A 20,678-nucleotide genomic window follows, 5' to 3' on the forward strand; every position below is an offset into this window, starting at 1 on the left:
TGACTCCCACCCTTGTGCAATGTGGGTGTGGATGTTTTCATGCCTGCCTTTTCAATTTAGTGCGGAGTTATGTTTCTGTGTGTACAGATCTCCAGCACCACACTGGATCAACATATGCATCTACAATAAAATATTTCAACAAAAGAAAGAGTTCCTGCCATTTTAATTTCAACTGTTGTATCATTAGTACAGTATGTCATTTGATCATGTGTATTTGAAAAAAAACTTTCAAACATGATTCGGAGGGCAAAAATGTAGGATTAGAAGTAAAAAAAAAAAAAAGGATTACTTTTAAAAAAATGACCATTTTGCACAAATACAGTTTGATTTATGGATCTCTGGTTCTCCTCTCATGAAGGTTTTTTTTTTCTAGTAGAAGATTTAAAGATAAATTAGGGTGATAGTCTTAAACCTTGGATTAGAGTCGAGATTTAGGTTTGGATTTGGGCTGCAGGATCTCTCCAAACAGCCTGGCAGCCTCCTCTGCACAGCCGCGATGGATGGTCAGACCATAACCTCCATGGCCGTAGTTATGGATGACCTGAAAAAGGAGAGGGCCAGCAAGAGGTTAGAGAAACACAGTGTCAGACCCATCTGTAGATTAAAACTACTGCCTGGCTCTACAGCCATGTCATTTCACATGTATGCGTCATACTGGAAGCGCATGTAAATTAACCTCACAGTTAAAGTAATACACATTTAGATGGTTCCACAGTGTTGCCATTAGATGAAAAGATCCACATTTCCAGCATAAATGCAATTTTATAATTCTTCTTCCGTTTTCTGCTGTCTGCTTTGCTTCATTCGTATTAAGAATGGTTGAATCTTTATAGCATAATGGGTAAAAACAAAGAAAAACATCTGTTGTTCAACCTTATAATTAGGTGAAAATGTATTTATCTCAACAAATAAATGGTAACAGCAGGTTGAAATCCCAGATTTTTAACATGCCAACCAGATGCACAATGTAAATGTACTGTCTCCGATGCTGTGTGTGTAGAACTCACCTCAAATGTTTTTGCTCCAGACTGCAGGGTCTCCCTCTCTAACCTCACTTTATTGCGTGCAGGCCTAAGACCAGTCCAGTCCTCCACAATACGTGCATGCTGAGAAAGAGAAGCAAACATCTACTGATTCACTTCAAATTCAAAACAAAAAGACAGGTGAGTAGATCACAAAACAAATTTGAATTTAAAAGCAAATATAGCAAATACAGAGATATTCCTTAACTCTTCTCATACTGGACAATATTTGCCTTGAGATAAACTAGTGTGCATTGTGGAATTTATGCCAAATTATGTACAATAGTCTCTGACTCACTGACTCCTTGAAAAACCACCAAACCAAAAAAAAAGACATCAAGCATTCTTGCAAACTCTGAACTCAACACACCCTCTATAAGAAGCCATTCCACAGAGAGATCAAGTCTACTATAACTGCCTTACCTTTAGGCTGGGCTCCAGTTCACAGGCTTTCTCCCAGATTTTTTTATGGTCAATAGAATTGTTCCAATGACTCCAGTTTCCCTTCTGGAAAGTTCCACCGACAGTCACAAGACGACTCCTGAACAAGTATATTAATGAGGCCTGTTTAGTATATAATTTCTGTCAGCAAAAATACTGTCTCTGTGGTACCGATCTTAAAGGAGAAGGTTATCTTCACCAATTAATCAAGGCTATTAGCATGTAGAATTATGCATATAAGACCTGCTTGCTGTTGGCTACAAGTTTTCAGTGAGCCACACTAGCATTTTCAGTAAGAAAAGGAAAACTTACCCTGGGATGATATAAGGTGAACAGTAAATTCCCTCTTGGAAATTGTGCGTCAGAATCCAGTGCTTAAGCCAAGGTGCATCCACCTAATGAGAGTGAAGAAGATAAAGGCTGAGAGTATTAAACCACCTCTGTCTATGATTCTGACCATGAGTACCCTTACCAACATATCAACTCTGACCTTAATGATCTGCCCTCGGCCTGGAGTGAGCTCAGGGTCATGTTGTAGTTCACCTGATCGGACTCCAGAGCAGTTGATGATGACATCTGCTCCACTGTCAGCCAGCTACTTGTCATCAGAAGAAATGCACAAGTCAGGAAAAACACTGGTTCTGCCAGCCGCACTGTCTTAGCCGAGGTTCTGAGTGGAACATATATTCATAGTAAAATTTTATGATTGTCACTACTGTGTGTATAAATAAACAACTCCTATTGATAAACTATATAAACACTTTAGAGGATCAGTATGAAAGGACAGTGGGAATGAGTGAGTTGTTATGTAAGGTTTAGGATATTTTCATCCACATTCATCAAAGAATTCCATGATATCTCATAACCTTTATGGGAAGGGAGTGACAAAAAGGTTTTACTGTTTGGGATTTGGTATCAAAAAACAATTGAAATCGTTTAATGCATTACAAGGTCGTTCTGAGTGCAGCTAATTCTTTAGTGACTCTACTTGTTCCTAGAGAGTACAGTTAAAGAAGTCGGGATGTCTTTAGATAATAATTTAACTATTTTAAGCAACTATAAAGACAAATGTGTTAACCTCTTTAAATGAATTAATTTTTCTGTGGTGAAACTTGATGCCTCTTTGTGTCAACCTGCACAAGAGAAAAAGCAAAGAGACAGAAGGTGACATTAAGTTGATTAGGGCCACAGCTGTAAGCAGACAGAAGAATATGCCTCTATAAAACATTTTGGTAAATTTGACATGTCTGAGTACATTTATGTAGTAGTTCTTTTGTTTTTTATACAGGAATGTAACAAAACTGCTGTCTATATATACCCAAATAACAGTGTTAATGGACCCCTCCAGCATTAAACTTTAAACACCTTTTTTATAGCATTCAGAGGTTTGTCAATTAAAGTTAAAGTTAATGACAATTTTAGATTATGCCACAGAATTATGCCATCTATCGGAGTTCATTTTTGCACCTGTTTATCTCTAAAGTCAAGCACAGACTATTCTAAAAGCTGAAGAAAACGCTTTAGGTTTGCTGCCCACAAAGTGTGACTTCATGAACTTCAGTAGTTCCATTTATTGGTCTTTTATAAACCGTACAAACTAATATAGAACACATTCTAATGTACAAGAGATATTATTATAGCACTATTGGTTGTATCTTGTGTTTTGTCCCCACTTTTTCTGTGGGGCAATTCAAAGGTCCTAAATAGGCTAAATATCTTTGCAGCGGGGCATGTTTGGGTGGCACTGAGAACCCCTCACCAGTTCATAAGCCAGGGCAGGTAGGTCTTCCCTTCCACCATTAGAGCAGTATTAAACCAACCAAATCTAAGAAGAACATATCATTAGAGAAGTGATCATGACATTAAGGATCATTTTGTCATTTAATTCAAATCTGACATTAATAGATTGTAAATAAATATTTTTAAATTGTCATAACATTTTTTTAAATTGCTGACGGCCACTGCAGGATCATTGTTGATTAAAGATGACGACATCACAGTTATTAATAATGGTCATACAAACCTGATTAGCCCCAAAAAATATCTACCACGCAAACCAAGCTTTAAAACAACAGTCATATGCAATCTCACACACACACACACACACAAAAAAACTACTCAGAATGAAAGCAAATCAAATTGAATCTGTAAAAAGTGCAGTAAATTCTGCATTATTTAATTAAATCTTAATGAATCCTGGCCATGCTGTAATAATGGCTTAAATGAATGCAAATTTTAATTAAACACTGATAGTGTGTGTCAGTACCTGTATCCTGGGAACATATCAAGCTCTCGTTGGGTGAGCTCACGAAATCCCAGGACAATGTCTTTAAATGAGGGCTCCTACAGAGGTAGAGACATCATTTTTATTCATAGTCCTTCTTTGCCAGCTGTGCAACACTGCATCAGGGTGTACCAGTTTCAAATATTCATGTGTGAATGTACTATAAAAATATTGATAGTATTTATAGTATTTCTGTACGAATTGACAATTTGCAAACTGATGGAAACTGAGGGATCATATCAAGAATGGCATAATTTTATTGTGATTAATAATTCAAGCCCAAACAACTACAGAATGGCCATGCAGCCATTTTTATATTATACCATGTCATGATGTGATTAGCAGTGCTAGCTTAATGCACCAAAAAGCACATGTGTAATTTAATGGTTTATATAACTGAAACACACAAAACATAGAACATAGCCTATAAACTGCTTATGAGAAACACCAGATTTTTTATTATTTACAAATTGTCATGTATTTGGATATCACAGTGTTTTGAAAAGGTACAAACATTTTTTACACTTTAATTTGTTTGTTTTTGTTTTGTTTTGTTTTTTTAAACAACTACAAATAAGAATATGGTGCAGGCACATGCATACATGCTACAAGACGGATGAGATGGGAAACGTACATCAATTTGAACAATTCACTCTCCGATTTAGAATAAAAGTGTCCTGTTTCTTTCCAGAGTTTGTGACCTTTTCGTAAACTAGGCTCATGCATTCCATTTGTCAAATTCCCTTTACAAGATCAATCCATTGAGTTACGTCACAGGTGTAGAGAGGGAGCAAAACACAAGTGCAAGTTTAGTGTCTGCATTATCCATTGTGCCCCATCGGTCATCGAGGAGGAGGATCAAGAAATCGTCAATCATGGCTACAGAAGCACTCTGTGTGATGCTGTTGGACTATTGCGGACCCCTACCATAGTGTCACAAAGAGAACAGTATGGGTAGTCTACCCTTGAGGTACTGAATGTGTTTACATGTAAAGATTACTTAAATGTAGCTACCTTCAACAACTGCTCTCCAACTCAAAGATGCCAATATTCTGGACCTGGTCTTCAGCCAACCTTCCCTTGGACCTTCACATCAGTGTAACTCCGTTCCATTTCTCAGTCCATCACTTACTATCCTTCTACTCTGACCTCCCCAGCCCACCAATAATGCACTGCTCATACCCCTCTCCCATCTGCCTCAACTTCCATGCCATCTCTTCTTCTACCCAAGCTTCATCATCCTAAAATCCCTACTACACCTTGACTCATCTTCCTCTCTAGCACTTGAATCTGCCATCAATATTTTCTTCTTTTCACTTTCTTCATCCACTGACCTCCTCTGCCATCTATCTTCCATACCAAGAAAGTCTTCTTGCCCAGTTCCTTGGTTGTCAGATGTGCTACATAGCAACTGGAGAGAATTAACAGCAGCTGAATGGAAGTGGAGGAAATCACAGGAGGACATTGATCTCCTATCATTGTCTTCTAGCAATGTTCTCCTCTGATGTCATTGCTGCCAAGACATCATTCTATAAGGAATTTGTTGCTTCATCTTTATCGTTCTAATGTCATTTTGTTAAACAGCACCTTCTCCTTTACTTCCCTACAACATTATCTACCACGTAGGGGAGAAGCAAGGACAGAAATATATTTTGAGGGAAAACTACATACAGATTTGGAGTGTGTTGGTTTAAGGTGCCATTCTATTTCAATAATTCCATAATCCCATATTTATGATAACATTTTAAAGAACTTTATCATAAATTCACTTACATTGTCAACATAACTGAACAATCATACATCACGACCAACAGTGACTATGACATTGCAACAGTCCTACATTCCATTATTGGTTCATTCACAAGAGAGCAAATAAATCCATCGGAGACATAACAAAAGATATACTTTCACACATTTGTCATGAAGCTGGAAAGCACTGGTAAGCTCTGCAAGAACATATGACCTAGCAGACCACACAAGACAACTGTTGAATAGATCACAAATGTTATGCAGGTTGGAGGCACAGATGTATAGATCTGATAAATGTAAATGCTTTACAAGTCTACAGTTACAGACTTTGTCTACTTGGTCTACAGTCTGTAATTGTACAACTATAAAATACACCAATAAAATAGCTGTATCTATTACAGAGAGATAAAGCGTGAGGTCAGTTACTGTAATTAAATTGAATTTAGTTAGGATGGTAGGCTGATGCTTCATCTTCCAACAGGACCAAATCTTAAAACAAACTGGAAAAACAACTACGGTGTCTGTGCAGGCCAAAAAGTCGAATTTCACTCTGAACCCCAGTGAACATGCATTTCACTTACTGAAGACAAGACTGAATCTTAAAGGCCCTAAAACCAGCAGGAACATAAAAAGGGCATGCTTTTGAGACCTTACAAAGCAAACAGACTAGAGGCATCTATCCATGAATTAAAACTGACATTCTGAACTTTAATCTTGTAGTAATTGTTTCACTACCAATGTTCTAGCGTTCTGATGCAAAGCAATAAGACACACCATGATTCAATGGCTTGTAACTATTTGACCACTCATTTTCAAGTAAGGTGCCCTAATGGAACAGTGGTGTGTGTGTGTGTGTGTGTGTGTGTGTGTGTGTGTGTGTGTGTGTGTGTGTGTGTGTGTGTGTGTGTGTGTGTGTGTGTGTGTGTGTGTGTGTGTGTGTGTGTGTGTGTGAGTGTGTGTGTGTGTGTCTTTGGCAGTATTTCTCCTTTATGTGGCAGTATATGTGGCAATATCTGGGCTCATCACCAAAAGGGTCATATATTTAGCACATGCTGTACATAAAAAAATGTAAAAGAAAAATCTCTTACTAGTACATGCTCGGTACAGAGGTTGTAGCCTGACTGGAGGAATATGCCCATGTTAACTGACTCAGGAGAGTTGAGGAAGCTCAGAAGATAGTCAAATGTTTCTTTGTTCCATTTCCTGGAAAACGACAGAAAAAAAAGTAAGATACAAGTTCCAGCAGGTTCTGCAAAGGCACAAAACCAGTCAAGACTAATTAGCATTGCAGATTCCTGAAGCTCTGTGAGAAACATGTGCTTTGCAATTCAGGGCACATGAGTACAAACCCATTCAATTTTCTTTCATTTACTAGTGCACTGTTTAAAGCCATTTATAAACCATTCATACTGCCACCACTTCTTGTTTGACACTCCAGACACTTTCCCTAAATAACACTTTTCCTTGCATAATCTGCTCCAAGACAAACCTCTCCTTTTATGGAATACCATCTCATAGATTATAATTCATGTCTGTAGGCCCAGACCATTTTATGACATTATAGGCTTGTGTCTTATGTTAGGTGTAAGACAGGGAGAACAAAACTGTGCAGGGCGCAGCCTGTAAGACATTTTGAGCCTAATGATGTTTTTCCACTGAAATGAATGATTAATGTTACCATGATGAGTGTTGCCATGACGAGTGTTACATGATGCTCACGTTTCCTGGATGTTGCCCCTGTCATAGAGGTATGGCTGCCAGAGACCTGCTGCGCCGTCACTGGTTGTGAGCGGGGTGAAGACATCTGCATAGATCTCTATAGCCAACGGACTGACTTTGTCGTGGTAATGCTGGTAAATGCTCTGGGCCACAGACAAACCGATGACCCCCGCACCGATCACTGCCACCCGCATGGCTGAAACACAAAAAATGCAACACAAACTGTTTACACAATAAAAATCAACATTAACTGAGCTAAACACATGCACTTCTCCTTTTTAGAGGAGTGTCTGGTCCTAGAAAAATAACTACTTGCTTGCAAATGTTAGCTACATTACTTTGCGATAGACTGGCTAGATACGTGGCCTAGTGACACATTACTTCAAAAAGCTCAGGGCAACTGGTCACTCTATACATACACATCCTGACAACTTTGTCAAGTTTTGAGATCTAGACTGTAGACACTATTTGGGCCAAAGTGTATGTGAGTTAAATCCCAAAATTGGAAAATGTATTTTCAGACATTTTGCAACACTGCTTATATTGACACCATGACCCAGAATTAATGTGATGGTTATCAGCTTAAAGAGGTTAAAGAATACCAGAGTATACTCTTGAATTGAGGGAGGTTAAAGAATAACAGAGCGTGCTCTTGCAATGGGATTTGGTGCAACAGTACCATACAGAGAAGCGTGAAAATGAGCTTCACATCTGGACAGTTACTTTCGTGTCTATTATATATATATATATATATATATATATATATATATATATATATATATATATATATATATATATATAAATAATAGACTCTTATCTGGCCAGTTATACAATCTGCACCTTTTATTGCATCACGTTAAATCATTTTAAAATAAATAAATTATGTGCTTTAATGCCCCACCTACTTGAGCTTACGCTCACTACTTCTGGCATTTTGCTTCATATAATCTGCTGTAATGACTTAATCGTAGTAATTCCCTTAAATTGTGACCCACTTAATCAACGAGAGACTTCTATAAAATAATTTAGCGTGCGTGAATGAGGTTTTTACACCGAAATACAAGTGACGACTTTTTAATGTAAAGGAACTTGCAAAGCTGTGACGCAGTGAAAGAACCTGTACATTTTTGAAAACAAAAGTACTTACCCAAATTTTGTTGCTCTTCTGTGAACGACAGAACTCAAAGCTATGCTGCAGAGAAAGTAAATAAGTGTTACGTAAAGAGAAATCAAAATAGCGACTAAATGCGACGCATTCAAGCGCTCTTCGTAATTCCTTCTTATTAGAACGTCACTTGCTAAAGCAGGGTTCTGTCAAACGTTGCATGACGGTGCAGAGAAATAGTGCACAGTGTATGTATTTTTTTTAACAGTCCCTGCTATAAGAACAAAACATTCCATATTTTTAACCTCATGTAATGTTGTACCCTTCACATTAGTCAGAAATTGGTGCAGAAAAAAAACATGGCAAATAATTAAATATTTAACTGTTGATAAAGTTAGCATGCTATATTCCACTCACCTCCCACACAAAGTTAGACAACACTGCCATTTTACATTTTATACAGTTACACCCTGTACCCTGTTTATCACTAGTCAGCAATATATGGCCTGTAGTGTGCAATTGTGCACCTGCAAGATATGTGGACTTTGGTTTGATCCGTAGTAAGATTGGTTATTGAATATAATGTGACCTGAATTTAGATGCCCAGTAGTTTGTAGCTGAATCCAAGCTCTCAATAAAAAGTGCTTCTGTCTCAGCTTTTCTATTCTTTCTGATGAATGCAATATATTACAAAGTGAACTTTAATTGAGGACTATGGCTACATTACATTACCAGGCTCAAGTGACTCAAATCTGATTTTTTGCCTTAATTTGATACAGATCTAAAATTTTTTCCCAGGCCTGCATAGATATGCAAATCCAATCCAAGATTTGAGTCATTTTCGTATGTGGTCATAGATCCCATATACAATTCATGGCCATGTGACATGAATGTGAACAGTCAGATTGGAATTCATGTGGCTTTTTACCCAATATGCACATGCTTAGGGTTGTCGCCATCAGCCAGCACCAGTAGTGTGGAAAAACAATAGTGGAGAAGAGCTTTGAAAACAGTAAGCTAACCATCTGGCTTTTTCCATCTTCTCGACTTTATCATATACAGCTGATGAACAGCTTATGCCAAAATGTGATGCAAATATGATCCAGTAGCGAGTCCATTTTGCAGTTTTAATATCACGAGTCATCTCACAAACGTGATGCAGGTGATTTGTGTAAGAATGTATCAGTGTGCACATGCACGCTGTTTAGTATAACATTTAAATGCCAGTTTTAGAAATTGTTGCTTACATTTTACAATTTCATCCCAGAATGGTAGCTAAGTGGAGATTGACAAATAACCATAGCAACTCAAACTGAATGGTAAAGGAAGCTGAAAGTTCTCTGCCCTGAGGACCACCCAGAAAAGGCTGAGGGGAAGTCACAGCACCTCAGAATCATACGAGCTGTCGTATGAGCCTGAGATTTCAAAGTTGTGTTTTCCGCTCAATTAGAGGAATGTTCAATGGATCAAGGAAGCCCCCAGAGCAGCTTAGAGCCAGTATTGCCTTCACTAGAAGAAAGCCCAAAGGCATACAGTGGTTCTGAAATGCCATCACTGTCTGTCAAAAGCAAATGTGTGTCCCCCCCAGGACCAAATCCATGCCCAGAGAGATTAAAGATCCAAAAAAACTTGAGTTGTTAAAAAATATGAAGAGATGAAGAGAAGAGTTGTTACAGGGGCTCAGAACAGTTAGGCAAAAAATCTTAAATGAGTCATTTATTTTGGTAGTTTCACATTTAAAGCTATGGAATTTAACAGATTTGGGTTTATTCAGTCGTAGGACTGGTTGTTCAGTAGTATGTGACCAGAATTTTGAGCCTGTCCATAAAGAAACCTTTAATATTAAAAAAATATTAAAGGCATATATTTCTGTTTCTACTGTTATTTTCTTCTCAAAGTATTTGACATGGTGTATCAAAAAATAAATGTTTCCAATATTGTTGCTTTGGTGTATAGCTTACTTCTTGATGGGGAGTCTTCCTGTAAAAGATGAAGGTTGAGTTTAGTTCCATGCAATACAGATCAATCCATGGAGGCCTATTCACACAGTTTAGAGTAATCTGCCTTTGACATCAGTGAATCCTACTTTTTTTTTTTTATCTCAGTGACATCAGATGTGAATGTTTATACATACCACCTGCCTTTCAGTCATATTAATTTACATGCAAGATCTCAATTCTTAACAATATTTTAGGTTTGCTTAATAAACTTGCAGGTACTAAATTAACCCATTTTCCCTCAAACTGCCTTGCATTTTCTACCTCTAAGTAGTGATATCAAAAATTGCATATTAACTAAGACAAAATTTGAGATTTCATGAAGCAATAAATCATTTAACTAATGCCTCCAGTTGTTGTGATGTCAGAGTTATACCCCTGGAATCCAGAAAAGCCATGCCAGTCATCCTTTACTGTTCCATCACATTTTTACATTCTTGTAAATTGCAGACCTTTCCTAATCCAGAGTGGTAATCGATGTCCAAACTCCCAGGCACATGAATGAAGGAAGATCATATTCCCTTCTGATACATCCTTCATAACAGTTCTATTGTAAGGGCACTGGACACTTTACCAAACAGAAGAACGTTGTTCGATGACAAAGACACATGACAGATTTGCATTTATTTGCATTTATTGCTTTTTTATTTAAATGAGAAGAAACGTCAAGTCACCTCCTGTGTCTTTTTCTGCTTGCAACCTGGTAAGACCTGCTAATGCAGCATTTTTGAGTTGTTTTCTCAATAGGAAGACATAAGTGATCTTAAATTTCCTTCATGTCAGTGCTGAGTCACAAGAAACAGTGCATTCCTAGCTGAATCACATTATCCCCAGGGCCATCTGCAAAACCTTTTCCTTGTTCCTATCTCCTTGCCTTGTCTCCTTTTTAAGGAGATTGCTAATAAGATTCACATGTGGACTGGACATTATCACCTTCAAGCCAAACATTTCTGGTCTTTTGAACAGATACATATATCACAATGTTCATTCAGAATTTATACTCAGTGTTCTCACCAGAACCAAGGTTTTTCCTAAGGAATGGGAACACAATCCTTATTTGAAAACTGGATTGATTTTACATGTCATTTTCATGTATCCAAAGGATTTAGCTCTGTTCCATGAAGGAAACACTTCAGCATTGTTTATTATGCCCTTATTGAAGGAATCTTGAGCTTCCTCCGCCCGTCCTGTTCAATACTGGGACAGTACTTAACATGGTAAATTTTGAAAAATGAGACAATGAGAAGGTCTTTGGATGCGTCGTTTACATTTGTAAACTGTTAGTCACCTCACTGTGGGATAACAGTAATTTTTCCCTAACAAACCACAGCCGCACAGAGCATGAATGGAAAATCAGGCCAGAACTTAAACATGGATTCCCTTAGTAAATATTTATGTAATGCATATGTAGGTCATAAAATAGTGTGTGAGCCAGGCCTGACAACTCAAACACAGGGACTTCTTTAAGGTACTGACTATTTGGGTGTAAAGGTTGGATCTGGTGAGAAATTATTTATATCCGTTTGAAAAAAGGCTTTAGTGATGCCTAGTGAAGATGTAGGCCAAAGTCTCTTCTGTAACAACTCAGTACTGAACCTTCCTCTCCTTATCTCGTCTGTTTGAAACAGCACAACATAATGGATTAGGCAGTATTTCCACATCCCAAGTATAGTCTACACAGAAATAAAGAGAAGTGATCAAAACTTTCCAATACTTTCCAGTCCCTCTTTGACTCACATCCTTTTTTTTTTTTTACCAATCACCTCTGATAAACAAGGGCAGATGGCGTGGAAAGAAGGAAAAAGCGAAGTGAATGAAAGCCAGAGATTAGTAGAGTATGCACTGCCCACTCTACTAATCATGCTTGAACAATCATACCTAACAGTCAAGCAGGTCTGGGTGATATGATAATATATCCCTCCCCCCCCCCCACACACACTCTCTCTCTGGCTCTCTTTCTCTGTATGCATATCAATTCATGTATGGTCATTCCTCTGTGAGTTTGGGGTTGTGGCACAGTATTTTTTACTGTTCCTTCTGGACTGAGACTGGGATCCATTGGAGTCACTCCTCCAGCTTAGGGGTCACAGGCACATATATATACACGGCTGATGAAAGACCCCCCCCCCCCCCCCCCTCTCTCTCTCTCTCTCTCTCTCTCTCTCTCTCTCTATATATATATATATATATATATATATATATATATATATATATATATATATATATATAAGCTTTGTAAGCAAAGTACTTCTGGTTTCTCTGGAAACCTTGTGTACTTTACTCCAAATGTTACTACAACCACATCTTTTACTATAGTATTTTAGTCCCTTTCTCAGAGACAGGTGGACAGACAGATGTATAGACAGAGAGGGGCAACCAAAAACAATTCTAACCAAATAGAGCACAAATCTTGTAGGCAAGGGCAACATTTTCGATACCCAAGCACAGCAGAAACAAGGAGGACAAAGCATCACGTTTCATGTTTTTCTTTGATGCTGTACTGTCAAAATATTGCAAGAGTCAGCACTGTCTTGGCGATATTTGGCACCACGCATCCATTTATGCTACAGTGAGTCTATGGATTCAGTTTTCACCGCCCTGTAGTTCGCATTTTGGTCATCAGACTGTACTCACTTACAGTACAGTAGGTTAGCTGTACGTCCGGAGACAGCCTTCATGTGTCAAAGTAGGACCAATTTCATTCAAAACGGCAAGGTAATTACAAGCAACGGCGGTGCAAATGTTAACCGCTTCAACTGAACCATGGCTTTTTAACAGCTGTAGAATCGGTTGGGATTGTGCTTTGATTGGAGTCACTATCCGAAACATTTTGTCTCGGGGGAAAACGATTTTTGGACTGTACTGAGAAAGAGCACCGCTCTCCGGACATTTCCTCAACCATGGCTCTCGTAACGCTGCAGCGGTCTCCGACTCCTAGCGCTGCGTCGACCGCTAGCACGACCACTACCACCGCGGGGGAGGTAAGGCAAGAGTATCGCAGAGGTTTTTTTTAATGGGAGGCGTTTTTAACGAGACACCGGGGATGAGTAGGAGGGGTGTAGGCCCAGCGTGCTAGCAGGGCTAGTGCCTTAAAGAGTAGCTTGTTGTGTTGATCGCATTGGGATGCTAAGCTCTGTCATTCTTTGATATTGACAGTTTCGTAATATGAGGTGGAAACTTGTATGCACACTGAGTTAACTGTCAACTAGCTAGGTAATGCTTGGTTTGAGATATTGTCAAATTCTTGGTAGTATGCCAAGAGTAGCACAATGTTTGCAGCTAGCTGGAAACATGGGTTACATGTATTTCCTTAATGGCGCGACATATTGCACAGCTGTAATAGAATTGAAGTATTTTATTTCATGCAATTATCAGGTAGTGATTTTGGCTGAGGCAGAGTTACTTCTTGTTCACTGTTATTGCTGTAAGTTAGCAAAGTTATGGTATTGCTTTTGTCGCTGAGCTAGTAGCAGAAGTATCGTGCTACCGTTACCTGTCAGTCTCCATCTGAATGCATTATCGGGAGAGAACTGGCTTTGTAGCTGTAAGAGCAAGAATTCGTAATATGCCATTCAGCACTCATTAGAATAACATGAAGACTTTCAACAGGCATGTATGAAGTTGTGTAACAAACCGCAGGTTTATAGCTTGCAGCTAGCTATGATTCTGTGTTGAATGGAGAGTGAGTGAGATAGATAAGAGTATTGTAACGGTGACCAATGCGGCAGATGTAGCCATCTCACTCCAGAATCTATAACCTGGTCTTTATAACCACTTTTTGTCAGCATGCGTCATATTAGAGCATATAGAGCATATGAAATTGGGTGCACTACCAATTGTAAATTGATTACCAAAAGGTGTGGAATCTGAGGGGTGTGGGGTTTGTTTACATGGAACTTGTTCTTTAATTGCACACCCTATGTTCTGTGTGGTTTAACCATGAGATATAGTGGAGTTGTCAAAACAGGCAGGGGGCTTTTGTTGATGTGGTTTAATTCTAAACACAGGAAAGGGACCTGCAGTACATGTGAACACATGCACACGAACAGTTGTCTGCATACACAAACCTGACATTTGCCTGTATAATGAACCATTAGCTTTGTCTGCACACATACATACATGCGCGCACACATGCACAAAATACACTAAAACCATCTGACACCAGTGACTGCCTGTACACTTCCCTGTTTGGTTTGAAATGCTAGCCATGTGGTCTTTTATACTGTACTGCGATGTCAGCAAGCTGGCTGTGAATCTGTCGGCCATCACTCCACTCCAGCATTGTAGGGACCTGGCAGCTGCAGATCAGTTTTCCCCAGGAGGGAAAACTGTTGTTTGGCAAGAGGTTTCAAATCCCTGCGGGGTGCCAGGCGTCCATTTTGCAGTGATTAAAGCTCAGTCATCCTGCCTGGGCGCAAAAAGCACTCAGGTTACCTCGGCAAAGCACCACCCAACCTCATTAGAGCAGGTTTGGATCTCTACTGTTCCTGGAGGGGAAATGAAATGCAGGTGTGATATATCAGTAGCAAAGTTTAAGAACGATGTAACCATTTATAATCGGTTCACTCCAAGAAAGGCATTTTTCAAATGGGATTTTAAAAAATGATCCCCCTCAGTTTAATACTGACATCATCTTATGCATTTTGTGAGATGCTTTGCTGCATACTGTGACATTCACCAATAGAGGGGGCCAGCTCCACATGTTCTGTGCAAGCTCCATTGTAAACAAAGCAGATTAGGTCTGATGGGCAGACATCTATTACATCAACCCCTGCAATACAGTACCTGAGGACCTTCAGAGATTATGTGGTTGTCTGTTATTATGTAACATATTAATATTAATCTACACCCTACTTACATGACACACAAATGGTCCTTTTCCTAAATAGCATGAAATCGTTTGCAAAGTAACCATAGTGTGTAACAAGTGGTTAGTACTGGGTTTGAAATCGGAAGCTTTGGATAATCATTGCAAGAAAGAGCATTGTTAGGTCCTTTCCAACTAACCACTAGACCTGGTAATAGGAATAATGTTTTTGTGCTTAATGGAAGGTTCCATTGCTGTTGTTATGACATCACTGTTTGTAAAGGCCTTTCTGGAGTGACCATACCTCTTTGCCTTTTTCCCTTTGAGCTGTCATATAGTAGTGGGGGATGTACGTACCCCATATTGAGTGAAATGGACTGTTCCTAGAGTGGGTGGGGCTCCTCCATAGTCTTGTGACTATACACACACGCACACAGACACACCACTTAGAATTCAGAGCACAGTCTCTGTAGCAGAGGAACACACAGCTGCAATGATGTCATCTCTTCACACAAGGATTGTTGGATGGGAGAGACATGGGATAGGACAGGCAGTCCTAGAGAGACATGTGGACAGACAAGAGGACTGGAAGATGAAAAAGGAGGGCAGGCAAGAGGGCATGGGCCGGATGTAAACGTGAGACCGTGGACATGGGTGTGGTCCAGATGTGAACGTGAGACAGTGGACGTGGACGTGGGCCAGATGTGAGCGTGAGACAGTGGACGTGGGCCAGATGTGAACGTGAGACAGTGGACGCGGGCCAGATGGTAATGTGAGACAGTGGACATGGGCATGGGCCAGATGGTAATGTGAGACAGTGGACATGGGCATGGGCCAGATGTGAATGTGAGACAGTGGACGTGGGCCAGATGTGAACGTGAGACAGTGGACGTGGACGTGGGCCAGATGTGAGCGTGAGACAGTGGACGTGGGCCAGATGTGAACGTGAGACAGTGGACGCGGGCCAGATGGTAATGTGAGACAGTGGACATGGGCATGGGCCAGATGGTAATGTGAGACAGTGGACATGGGCATGGGCCAGATGTGAACGTGAGACAGTGAACGTGGACGTGGGCCAGATGTGAACGTGAGACAGTGGACGTGAGGCAGATGGTAATGTGAGACAGTGGACATGGGCATGGGCCAGATGTGAACGTGAGACCGTGAACGTGGACGTGGGCCAGATGTGAACGTGAGACAGTGAACGTGAACGTGGGCCAGATGTGAACGTGAGACAGTGGACATGGGCCAGATGGTAATGTGAGACAGTGGACATTGGCGTGGGCCAGATGTGAACGTGAGACAATGGACATTGGCGTGGGCCAGATGTGAATGTGAGACAGTGGACGTGGGCCAGATGTGAACGTGAGACAGTGGACGTGGGCCAGATGTGAACGTGAGACAGTGGACGTGGATGTGGGCCAGATGTGAACGTGAGACAGTGGACGTGGGCGTGGGCCAGATGTGAACATAGCTGTGGCCATGGCGGGCACTTGGAAGGTGCTTTGTGGTTTTGTGGTGGCAGTCTCAGCATCACTGTGTGCTCATCTGTTAGGCCAAATCTGCACTGCATCCATTTTCTGTTGTCACATTGCACTCTCCACGTGCCACCTCTCTCCCTCCCCATGTGTCTCCATAATATTGAATTTACTCTAATTGTCAATACATTGCTAATTATTGCACTTATGCAGTTTCCTATTTTATATAAAACTCTAGCTGAACACTCAATGGGACGAGCATTACCTCATTACATTGACTAAAATTATTTGTTTGTTGAATCATAAGAACCCCATGATTGATCAGAAGGTCCACATGGAAAAACTGTATGTATGAGACTCGTCAGGGGTCTCACAGCGCACCATAAAACATTTTATGATTTGTTAGTTACTGTTTGTTATTACTTGTTGCTTGTGATAAAAGCACTGCAAAGGCCAATATTACCCATACTAGCCCCATGTAGTTTAACAATGATGATCTAAGGATCTGAAAAAAGTGATGTACATATATAGTCATCATGTGATTTTTCTTAGACACCTCTGATAATATAAATAATTGTTATAGCCCTTTATTTACATAATAAATGTCTTATCAACTGGTAGCCTGTTGAGAACATTAAGCTATTAGGCTTGCCCCACAACCCCCCCCCCCCAAACATTGTGATTAAAAGCACGGAAACGGAATTCCTGCACATAGAGGGACTGTGGAATGTTTCATTGTGGGATAGCGTTTCCCCAGGGGCCAGTTTCGGCTAAAGCTGACTCTCCTTCCTTCAGGTGTGGGATGACTCTGCTCTCTGTTGCCTCACCTGCCTCCCTATTGTTCCGTGCTGCAGGCAGTAACCTAATCACTGCTCTTCTGCCCCTCTGTGCACGAAGAGGAGCTATTTTTAAAGCAGTGACAGTAGTGATGAAACCTCATTTGGGCAGCAAGGATCCTTCTCTTTGTGTTCCACGGTAGTCTCAGCTGTCAGAAAGGTGGGTTAGCTGTAAACCTTTATGCAGCGTAAGTTTGTTTGTGAGATTTTTGCTACTGTAATGTGTTTCACCAGATATGTAGTGGGCTTGCTAGGACATGGTGGCTTGCACAGCACACGAGGTGGCAGAGTCAGACTCTCCCATATCAGCTGAGAGAATGATAAAAACCGGGTTTAGGCTACTCACTTGGGGCTTCTGTTTCAGACTTGGATTAAGTGTAGTCTTGAGTTAAATTTTAGTGCCAGATGTAAATTCTTTAGTCCAGGTTTAGCCTTAACCTGGGTCTGGGAAAGTGGCCCTCAGAAGGGAATATGCTGAAAGTTCTTTGAATGTACTGTATGTTGTGTATGTTTGAGTCCTTTTTAATGAACCTTTTTAAGATTTTTTTTCAGGTTGTTTATCTGGACATGTCTGTGTTTTGTAGCCTATTGGTTGAGCTGGCTAATATTTAACCTCTCTCTGTCTCTCTCTCTCTTCCTTTTTCTTTCTGTCTTTCTGGTCCTTTTTTAGGACTTTGGGAGTGATGATGAAAGGAGATTAAATCAGAGGTAAGACACCTGCTGTGTGTGTGTGTGTGTGTGTGTGTGTGTGTGTGTGTGTGTGTGTGTGTGTGTGTGTGTGTGTGTGTGTGTGTGAGAGAGAGAGAGAGAGAGAGAGAGACTGTGACTGTGACTGTGACTGTGACTGTCCCTTCACTTCTTTGCACAAATTGCCAGTAACAGAATCTTAAGAAATACTTCTGGATGGCGTGTGGTGGAACCTGTGCCCCAACCTGCATTTAAGAGTCTGCTGTCTCCATCACTGCTGAGTCGTAACACTTGGTCTCAAACAGCCTGATCATAGCCCTCACTGCAAACGCGCCAGACTTTCACTTTCAGCTCCACGTAGACTTCTAATGTTGTCAGAGGTCACATGGGTGTAGGCCCGGGCTGAGCTCCTTTATATTGCTGTTGTGTATCTTTGGTTTTATTGCTATTTTGTGTGCCATATAAGACGGGTAGACTAATTGATAGATAAAACTTTATTGGTCCTGGGTAAAATGATAAAAACACCTAAATCCTGTTTTTATCACTTCAGTTAGAAATGGGATATGTGTAATTATAACTGTTTTGAATGAGGACTGTGCTTTTGATTGGAATATGAAAGATCAGAGTGCTGTAAGATATCGGAACTGCCGAGGACACGAGAGAGCTGGGACACAGGAGAACGATGACGTAATAGAGGAGAACATGTCACCAACAGCGTCTCATACTAGGCCTCGTGTCCCCAGAGAACGGGATGGGTAGTAGCCCCAAAAAAGCCTCGTCAGGCGCCGAATGTGGGTCAGCAGCACTAAGTGAATTTTATTATATTTTAAACCTGCTTTTATAATGTGGTTTTGAAAGTTTAGGGTAGTCAAAAATGGTATGCAGTATTGATCACTGCACTGACATTCATTGAGTGCTCACTGAATATATACCCCCCTGTGGGAGAGTGATACTGACATTCACTGAGTGTTCACTGAGTATACTCCCCCCCCCCCCCCTCCTCCTGGGAAAGTGATATATGTATGCCTTGAAATATTAAAGGTCTTATACGTAACTGCATGATACACAGGTGTCATCAAGACTTCTAGAACATTGAGCAAAGACATGTTTCATTAAAAAAGGTGACAGGTTTCACCCTGTTCCATCATCACTGCATAGTGACAGTTATCTGATTGGATGTTAACTGTATTGGTTTATGTGGTTACTTCAGTTGTTACTTCTTTTTTACTGTGTTTTATCTCCTCTTCTTTGCTAAATAGTCTTTTAAGCTAAATAACAAATACAAGAAAATGGGGTTAAAAATGGCACTAAATATTGTGATATGAACTGTGAAAATAACTTCAAATATGATTTTGGTGTTTTTGTTTATTTTAACCATATTATCCAATCAGAAATCAGGGCTCAGTTTCCTATAATTACTGTAATGTATTAGTCTTCGGCAGAGAGAGTAACACTATCAGTAGTTGTGCTGCTAGGTTTATGGACAGTGCCGCCCTGCTGGTTTATGTGTGGCATAGCACTGTAGGTCAAAGGAAGTGGAAGTCTGTAGCAGATGCCAAAGGGTCAGTCACTGCAGCTGTGGAGGTCACAGCACTCAGGAAGTCACTGTTGAGCTGCCGGTGACCACTGACAAAACACTGTACAGCGAATGACTGGGAACCCCCAGGCAGCTATTAAAGCTGGCTGCGTTAAAAACACAACAATCCCTATTCATGAATCGCACGCTTGTCCACTGACCAATGCCAGGCTATTATTGTAATGAAATGGTATCAACCTTAAGCCCAGCTCGCTAATGCGGGAAAATGCATGAATTTTTGAATTCTGTTTATTATGTTTTGGTTTCTGATTTAAAGGTATACTATGTCAGCCTTTTTTCGCCAACTGTAGCTGCCCAAGTTTCCAAAGCAACATTTCAAAAGTGCTTGGGCCAAACCCATTCAAAGCTCACTTTTGCTCTGTCACACTTTTTCTGTTAGAAATTATACGGCCGGGCTGATTAGCGGTGGCCAGGTGAGAAACGTTTAACATGAATAATTATGGCCCACTGTAAGCAGAAGAGGTTTATCTTCCTGTCCATGACACTTCATGTGTTATTTTGGACATTAGCTGTTAGTAACAATTGTCCTCTCAGAACACTACATTCCCTCTTTCTTTTTTTTCTTTCATTCTTCCTTTTACTTTCTCCCTTCCTCGCCGCTGCCGTAACTCAGAAATGCAGATTTTCCGATTTCTTCAAAAACAGGATGCAGGAAAAGAGGTCAAAGACCGCTGGGTTGCCGAGTCTTGGCAGAACGCCAGCCCTGCCTACTTCTCCTATGCATCCTTAGCATCCTTCATAACCGCATGGCCCCATATAACTGAATATCGAGCTATGTTATGACTCTTATTGTGTGTGTGGACATGTTGAGGGCTCATTGGTTGACACGTCTGCAGGGGAGCCCAGGTCTAGGAGCACTGGCTGAGACTTTTTAGTAAGTGTAGGTTTTTGAATATCAAAAGCAAAAGTATGTATGTTAGATCATGTGAAAGCAATTCTTTCAACAGAGAATCCAT

The 20,678-nt window shown here is 40.4% G+C and overlaps 2 protein-coding genes across 3 annotated transcripts in view; one reads left to right on the plus strand and one right to left on the minus strand.

Moving 5' to 3' along the window:
- Positions 1 to 145: 145 nt before the first annotated feature.
- On the minus strand, positions 146 to 8,779 carry LOC113576941 (D-amino-acid oxidase). 2 transcript variants are annotated; one of them, XM_027009321.2, is made up of 12 exons: positions 8,738 to 8,779; positions 8,363 to 8,407; positions 7,216 to 7,411; positions 6,585 to 6,699; positions 3,730 to 3,806; positions 3,223 to 3,288; positions 2,542 to 2,596; positions 1,954 to 2,058; positions 1,776 to 1,858; positions 1,446 to 1,563; positions 1,008 to 1,106; positions 146 to 541 (listed from the first exon to the last, which is right to left on the minus strand). In XM_027009321.2, the coding sequence occupies exons 3-12, from the start codon at positions 7,407 to 7,409 to the stop codon at positions 419 to 421; spliced, it is 1,035 nt and encodes a 344-aa protein (XP_026865122.2). In that variant the 5' UTR covers positions 7,410 to 7,411; positions 8,363 to 8,407; positions 8,738 to 8,779; the 3' UTR covers positions 146 to 418. The 2 variants fall into 2 exon arrangements, with proteins under 2 accessions (XP_026865122.2, XP_035382276.1); XM_035526383.1 differs by lacking the exon at positions 8,738 to 8,779 and having other exon boundaries at positions 8,363 to 8,605.
- Positions 8,780 to 12,869: 4,090 nt separating this feature from the next.
- Positions 12,870 to 20,678, plus strand: part of ssh1a (slingshot protein phosphatase 1a) — a 33,662-nt gene continuing 25,853 nt past the window's right edge. Inside the window, exons 1-2 of the mRNA XM_027009295.2 lie at positions 12,870 to 13,298; positions 18,109 to 18,146. Of these exons, the coding sequence (XP_026865096.2) occupies positions 13,218 to 13,298; positions 18,109 to 18,146 (119 nt within the window). The 5' untranslated portion in view covers positions 12,870 to 13,217. The remainder of the gene's footprint in view (positions 13,299 to 18,108; positions 18,147 to 20,678) is intronic.

Source organism: Electrophorus electricus, chromosome 5 (genome assembly GCF_013358815.1).
Source record: "Electrophorus electricus isolate fEleEle1 chromosome 5, fEleEle1.pri, whole genome shotgun sequence".
NCBI lineage: Eukaryota > Metazoa > Chordata > Actinopteri > Gymnotiformes > Gymnotidae > Electrophorus > Electrophorus electricus.